General features: G+C 42.0%; 1 protein-coding gene across 1 annotated transcript; it reads left to right on the top strand.

Annotated features, from left to right (window-relative positions):
* Nucleotides 1–55: 55 nt before the first annotated feature.
* MANSC1 (MANSC domain containing 1) lies at nucleotides 56–6,609 on the top strand. Its single transcript, XM_009283556.2, has 3 exons — nucleotides 56–275; nucleotides 1,146–1,286; nucleotides 5,271–6,609. Exons 1-3 carry the CDS (start codon nucleotides 56–58, stop codon nucleotides 6,266–6,268), a joined length of 1,359 nt encoding a protein of 452 aa, XP_009281831.1. The 3' UTR covers nucleotides 6,269–6,609.
* The last annotated feature ends 1,095 nt before the right edge of the window (nucleotides 6,610–7,704 follow it).

The following is a 7,704-nucleotide window of genomic DNA, read 5'->3' as shown; positions in this document are numbered from 1 at the left end:
GGGTGCCCCGAGGCCGGCGTCATCCCAGCCCCGCGAAGACCCCACCCGAGTGACCATGTCTCCCGCTAGCAGCCGGTGGCCGGTTTGCCTGCTGGTGATCACCTGCGTGGTGCCCAGACCATCCCTGAGTCAAGAGTGCTCCGCGGAGAAAATGGAAAATACCATCATCGATATAAACTTATCCCTGCCCAAAGGCATCAGGGGTGCAGAGCCAGTGTACGCCCCGGCCCCAGAGGCTTGCGTTCGCGCTTGCTGCTCGGGGGAAAAGCTGTCAGGTAACCCGCTCCTCTTCGGTCTTTTCTGTTCCTGCGTACGAACGCTTGGGAAATTATTTCTGAAGTTGCCTGGGAAAAGGGTATTTTCTGTATTCAGCACAGAAACGTTAATTTATCCTTTCATTACGCTGCGACTAGTAACAGCTTGCGGCTGCTATCCTGTTTTGCCAAGTGTGATGTTAGATCTTAATGAAAGACCCCAGAGCGTTCAGGAAAATAGTTGCAGTAAAAAACACTGGTAGTTTTAAATGTTAAAAACTCTCAGACCCCCAAACTCCAAGATGCGTAAGTTGTATTTAGTAGACGTGCTACAAAGTATCTGACGTTTTGCGCTACGTTTAATTTTAGCCAAAAATGAGAGTGCTTACCCTTCTCTGAGGTGACTGGTTTGCATCGAGCTCTTGGAGCAGCAGGAGGTACAGCAACAAGTAGAAACGACAGTGCTAAAAGTAACCCCCCCAAAGCAGCAACAAGCCAAGAGATTCCTGGGATGTGATGGGAAAAGTGTAGAAATAATTTCCTTCCCTATGAGTATATCAAAGAGGTTTTCAGATTTATCAGGATTTGTAAGCGAGAAATTATTACATAAAGTGGTGCCAGTGTGGTACCAGTGCGGGTGAGGGGAGGATGAGGGATTAGACTCATTATTTCCCCAAGTTCATCTGTACAGGAAGAGGAAGGTGTGACCTTTCATATATTGGCCCTGGGCCATTCTTTCGCAGTCCTGGGTTGTTTTTCCTGTAGGAATGTTATATGTTAGTACTTTTCCTCTTACTCACACAAGGAAAAACTAATTTAACAGACCAGAGCTTATTATCAAGATGTATAAAAGTTCTTATTGCTAAAATATGTATATATCATGTTTTGCAGGAGACAAGAAGTGCAATTTGATGATTTTTGATGCTCGAAGGACAAGCACGCATCCAAACTGCTACCTGTTTTACTGCCCTAGCACAGAGGCTTGTCCAATGAAACCCGCGACAGGATTTGTGAGCTACAAGATAACTACAGGTAAATAATAGTAAAAGCCACCCATCCCCACACTAGATGACCTTTGCACCTGTGACTTTTCAGTCGAGACCAGAAAATTTTTGGGGGTTATGTTTTTAGTTAAATGTTCTAAGCCAAGCACTATAATTTGAAAATGCTGCTCTTTTGCTTTGTGGGAGATGGATGGACAGGTGTGTGGTGAGCTCCTGCGTGGGCCCAGCTTCCCAGTTGGAATAACATCCGGATCCTTATGAAATTCCTTCACATTAGATTCAGAACTCCTCGTAATTTTCCCTTGCTTAAAACAAAAAGAAGCTGCTTCCATCTTGATATGTTCAAGAAGGAAAATTTCCTGTACATAACACTGAAGAGTATCGCTGAAAGCAATGGAAATACAATGCCCTTGTAGCTGGCTGCCTATTCAAAGGATCCATGCTGCACTGATGAATACCATATACACACAGGCAGAAACACCGAGCAAATGTTGGGCAAGCCTTGGAGCACCGCTGTGATGTTACTGAGTAATTGGCAATAGTAATCATTATCTTCTGCTTTCAGTTAGGGAACCTGAAGCGCAGATGCAAACGGACTAAGCTCAAAGCTTTATGGCATGTGGGCTGCACGCTCGGAAATTTCTCGCTATCAGTCATGTGCTGTGGGATTTTTAATAGCAAGTCTTACTTGTTGACTAACGTTGACTTGCACCAGACCTGTTTGAACGGCTCAGATAAGAAGCTGATCATTTGACTGTCTTCCTGCCAAGGGTTCACAAGGTGGTTTCAGTGTGGCTGCTTGAGAGAGCAGAAATTTCATATCTCCAGAGACTGAACTTTTGCTGAAAAAGAGGATTTTTCAAAGTGGAACTATGCAAGGAGCGACAGCAGGATATGTAGAAAGGTTACTCACATAACGTTACCAAATATTTTTGTGCAAGCACAATCACATAGGAATTGGGCAAAAGCAATGTGCAACAAATGAATTGCATGCCTGTAAAATTATCATTAGAACTATTTTTTTCTCCAGCTCTTTCTCCCATAGAAGAATATAGGTGTTTCAAAGAAACAAGAAATGTAATTGTGCTTGTGTTTTCCTCCTGCATATAGTGTAATGATCAGTTAACAACTTGATTGCATATACCATCTATTTTTCATTTTGCATTTTTTAACTTCTGTGAACATGGAATTATGGAAAGATTATGCTAGCTTGTTTACCTTACATTCCTGATAAGTTTTCAAATGTAGCACCTGAGCAGTGTGGGTACTGACAAACGTTTCAAGCTCTGTTTTTTTCACATGAGAATCTGCATGTGGTTACACTGAAAACCAAACTAAAAGGGGGAAAGATACTCTTGGTAATAAAGCAACTTAAAATACTGACGCTATGTTAGTAATGAGATTTTGTTTTTCTTTTTTTGACTATTCTTGTGGCTTGGTAACTAATGGAAACAACTCGGGAAGTAAAACATTTCCCGGTCCCGGTCGCAAAGGGCTATTGCTGAAAAGAAATAACATTTCTGATTTCTGTTCTTCACGTACTACTTTGGTGTTTGCCTTTTCCACCTCACTAAGGTACTCATGGGTTCTAGCAAAGTATGCTCAGGAGGTGCTTAGTTTGTTTTTAAGAGTGACAACCCTGAAGTTTGGTTTCTGATGCAGCTTATTGGATTTGAGATATCAGCAGGACCACTTTGGTTTTTTAATCTCTTTTTAGAGGTTGACGTGTGTAGTGGCCTTGTTCTTTCTTACCAACAAGCGTATCTATCCTAGTACCCCAGCTGTACCTTGCATGTGACAGTTTTGGGCAATTGCATTTGGGAGCTTGTAGTCTAAAATGGAGACAAAGAATATTATAAAATCAATGTTTGATGCTGAAAATGTGAAGTAGAGTTAGTTAGTGCAGGCAGTTAATTAATCCGAGTGCTGCAGAGTAGCAGGGATACTTAACTCCTGTATGGGACTCGTCACGTAGCCTCCCTGTGCTCCCTCCACCCGTCCTTTGAATGCTGTGTGCATGCTCTGTGCTTTTCTAGCTGTTGCCCAGGCGAGCGAACTGAAGATGACATAGCATGCTGCAAGTGCTTTGTAGCTGTCACACTGCATCCGCTGTTTGTTTGAACGCACAGGGGGGAGCGTCCATGGGAGTGCGTCGGCAACAGGGAAAAAGTGAGCTGGGGACTGACTCCCTGGTGGTGACAGGTCATTTCCTCGCTGGTGTGGAAATGTGTCCAGAGCTGCAGAAGTTTGGGTGTTTTTGACCATACAGTTTCTGATTCTCTAATAACTGAACATTTAGTTACTTAAAGCCACTCTCTAAAAACAGAGCATGGCTTTTCTCTAAGTCAGACCTTGTGGCTGGAGTCCATTATCTCTATTTAGGATCTTACTTTGCTAACAAGCTGGTGCCTGACTGGAAGGTTAAGATAAAAATTGGTGTCTGTGATTCGGTGAAGTGTTTGCTGTGCTCTTGTTTAAAGCATTGCTAGTTTTTTGGTTTGTTATTTTGGGGAGGGTTTTTTTTTTGCATTTCATTTTTTTGTGGAGTCTTCAGGCTTGGAAATATATATTAAAATAGCAGCCAAGTAGGCTTCTTTGCATGTATAATAAAACTGAAATAAATCCATCCCTCTAGATAAGAGTTTCTACTTGAGAAAAAAGTGACAATGAAAATGTCATGGACTTTTTGTTATTTATTTCAATTCCAGTGCGGTTAACAAACCTCTTTGTTTTTATTAAAAAAGAGATGAGTGAGAGTCAGAACTACTTGAGAGGATGTTCCCTTTTAAATGTTCTGTGCGGCAACTGAATGATAACCTCTAGATAAGAGTTTCTACTTGAGAAAAAAGTGACAATGAAAATGTCATGGACTTTTTGTTATTTATTTCAATTCCAGTACAAACCACAAACCTCTTTGTTTTTATTAAAAAAGAGATGAGTGAGACTACTTGAGAAAAAAGTGACAATGAAAATGTCATGGACTTTTTGTTATTTATTTCAATTCCACGGTTAACAAGTGCGGCAACTGAATGATAACAATTATATATATATATACACACACACACACATGCAAATATTATAGATATGTGTGTGTATATATATATATAAAATCTGAATGATAACAGCCAGTCTTCCCAAGAGCTCGTGCTCACCCAAAGTCTCTCTATAATATCTCTGTAGAATCAGGTAGCTGCTTGGATTATCGATTGTATGGAATTTCTGTCACATAATGCTGTTGCCCTGCTTCCAAATTCTATTAAATAACTTTCACCCACCTGGTTTGCAAGCAATACATACCAACTTCTGGAGAAATGATCAAGTGCAGTTTGCTTCTTGTGGAGGCCTTCGCTGCAAATACCTTGGAGACTCTTGGAGCAGTGTCTTTCTTCTAGCATGGCAGTAGGAGCTCAGGTCTTTCCTACAAATCAGTACGGGTATAAATGATCTACAAAATGGGGATATTATTGCCACCTTGTGTCATAAGACAATTTTTGTATGTGAATTGAAGTGTATCAAACAATCACAGGGCACTTGGATATTACAAGAAGGGGAGTGTATAATCATCTTGGCTAGGTGGAAATGTGTACATCTGACAAATAAAAGTGAGGTTGATAATATCTACTTCTTAACTGACAGAGGCTGAGAATGGTTTAAAGGTAATGGGCCTACTCTCTGCATTGCACTGCTAAATAAAACACTTAACATGCATGCAATACGAGTATAAAACAATCAGATTGGGACGCTCGCTCTGGACAGGTGAATTTTGTAAGAAGCAGCAGTCAGGGTGTGGTGTGCCCAGGCTTGAGACTGACAGGTGTTACGACACAGAATTTAAAAGTCACTCACCATATTTTAAAGAAAGGAAGATTTTGATGCCTCAGTTTCATTAGTCATTACTTTCTGGAGCCCCCTTAGTTCTCTCTGACTAAGAAATACGAATTGTTAGACTAAGCCTGCCGTAGTAAAAAATAGATTTAATAACTAAATACTGGTATTTCCTTTGTGTTTCCAGACACCCATGCCCTGGAGGATACATCCTTCAAAAGTGAGGACTTTTCTTCAAATGGGTATTCTTTGTCTTCAGATGCTGGAGCCTTTATTTCTCGCAGTCAGACTAGCCATCAGAATCATACCACTGCTTTGCAACAATCTGTCTTTCATCGGGCGTCTGAACTCCTGAACCACGTGGCCAAGCACTTAGACAGCAGTGAATTTCATACAGTTTTTCCTGAATCTCAAAGGGCAAAACATCCTGAGAGCTTAGACCCCATCCCGAGGCAGAAAGTAATTAACCTGCCGTCAAATACGTCTTCTGCTGTTCGAATCAGAAACCCCTCTGCTTCATTCCCCACCACTCAGTCTAGTGTTCCTGAACCCAGCAGTACTTCTTTTACTCCTCTGCCTACAGGTACCACCAGACTGGAATCTCGTACAACCTCTCTGCCTACTGGTGGTGCTAAACCTACTGCTGTCACCACCACCACAGCTACCTATCCGCCTGCTGCAAACACTAGAGCTAAACCTGGTATCCCTGCCGCCACCATCGCTGTTGCTCATGTTCCTCTTTCCAGTCCTACAACTTCTGCTTCTACTTCAACAACCAAGCGGGTGACCACGAATTCCAGATCTGCTACCGCCCCATCAGGACTAAGAACTCCAGCCATCCCTCCTGAGCCAACAGTTGTCTCTTCTAACGATACCAGCCATGTTACCCTCCTCTCTTTTTCAGGTTTCGCTCTGTCTACTAGTGATTCCCCCACGGCTTCCCAAAACAACCCTCAGGGTTATGACCCATCTGATTCAGAAAGCTACCTGCCAGAGAGTGTTCTGAGAGGGAAAGGTGTCGTTCAGCTGGGAGAAAAAAGCAGCCTTGTAGCGGCTTTGCTTTTTGGAGTGATATTCTTGTTACTAGTTATTGCACTGACGGGGAAGAAAATTCATGAATCTCTTCAGAAGAGACATTATACCAGGCTGGATTACTTGATCAATGGAATGTATGCTGATGTATGATGGGGAGAGGGAATAAGATAGTGAGGAGCATCTCTCATCTTTGAGAGGACAACTCTGAAATGGAACAGTAGATATTGAAATCTCAGAATAGGATGGATTCCTTTTTTGGCCACTAATGGGACAGTGGCAGATGGCTTTGGTGGAGAAGAGAACTGCTTTTTCTATGCTGAACTGTAATGTCTATCATTTTTGATTTATTACTAAATCTGGAAAATAAACACTAAAATCCAAGTTAAGCTAAGAAGGTCTTATATTTAAGGAGGAAAAACATTTGAAGAGCTTAATCTGTACTGTGACAAGATCAGTGGAATAGAAGTACACCTAATAAATTGAGTACCTGTGCAGTGTGTGAGTGTTTTCAATGCTATTTGCACCCAAATGCCCTAGTGTGACATGACTGTCTAGCAATTCTGTTTACTCTGTCTGTAGCCTTAAAGGAGTATTTAGTAGTAGAGCTTTGCGTCCAAATGGTTTTAGGTACAAACAGTAAAAATTGTAGTACACATAACATAGTTGGCTTAATTTTCCCTAGCTACACATAGTTTACGGATATATATGTATCTTTAATGCTTTTTTCTGCATACATCGCAAGCTATCCTTAAAACCACGTGCTGCAAATTTGAGTTTGCCTTTTCCAAACAGCTCGCCACCCTGTAGCACATTGGGTTTTTGCGGTATGTATCAGAGAGAAAGAGTTTTTATCATATCAAAGTAAAGCAAGCTGCAATCAAGGTCTTTTGTGACAAACATCATGACCAAGTGACTTGGCACATGCACGAGAGAGAATCTGTTCCAATACACCTAAATCCCTAACAGCTGAGACTCAACACCTGATCACAGAGCAGGCAGAAACTTGTGAGGGGGCTTAGCAAAGATGACAGCTGTGTTATCGGCAGAAGACACAGAAAAGGTGTGGTCTCCCTTTGCTGAACATCTAGAGGGATTGAAGAGAAGTAAGAAAGTTTTAAAGGAAAATGGTGGCTATGTAGGAGGGTGCCAACCTCGAAGAAGTTTCCTGCAGTCAGCAGGAGCGGATGAATAAGGTTGCATTATCTTCAGGTTTCTGGCGTTCTCCTACTTCCCTCACCAGGCTGCTCGCAACAGTGCAGGACTCGCTGTCCCTCCTGAACACACAGAGCTCTTACCGGCTCTCAAAGCACACCCTCTTCACTTCTAGGGTCATCTTCATGTGACAGGTAATAAGCATAGCTGCTCTATATGTTTCCCCGCCTCTGGAACATGAGATGAGTGAGAGCACGTGTGAGCATCTGCTGCTCGCTACACAATTTCCAGTTCGTATTAGTGACATTTCCCTTCACATACACCCAGTCTAAACCTGTTTTTAGAATGAAAGACTAGATTTCAAAGTATCCATGTGGCAGGCGGCATAATCAACAGCAAACATCAAGACAGAGAAGGAAGGGTGCCTCATGAAT

This window comes from Aptenodytes forsteri, unplaced genomic scaffold, assembly GCF_000699145.1.
Source record: "Aptenodytes forsteri isolate BGI_AS27 unplaced genomic scaffold, ASM69914v1 Scaffold486, whole genome shotgun sequence".
In the NCBI taxonomy this organism is placed as follows: domain Eukaryota; kingdom Metazoa; phylum Chordata; class Aves; order Sphenisciformes; family Spheniscidae; genus Aptenodytes; species Aptenodytes forsteri.
Note: the sequence above shows the minus strand (reverse complement) of the source record. Positions and strands in the feature narration are given on the sequence as shown.

Bases quoted from the DNA above. Each gene is read 5' to 3' on its own strand.
- MANSC1 (XM_009283556.2), top strand. From the start codon at position 56: ATGTCTCCCGCTAGCAGCCGGTGGCCGGTTTGCCTGCTGGTGATCACC. The intron at 276-1,145 runs GTAACCCGCTCC...CATGTTTTGCAG, and splicing joins CTCGGGGGAAAAGCTGTCAG to GAGACAAGAAGTGCAATTTG. The intron at 1,287-5,270 runs GTAAATAATAGT...TTGTGTTTCCAG, and splicing joins GAGCTACAAGATAACTACAG to ACACCCATGCCCTGGAGGAT.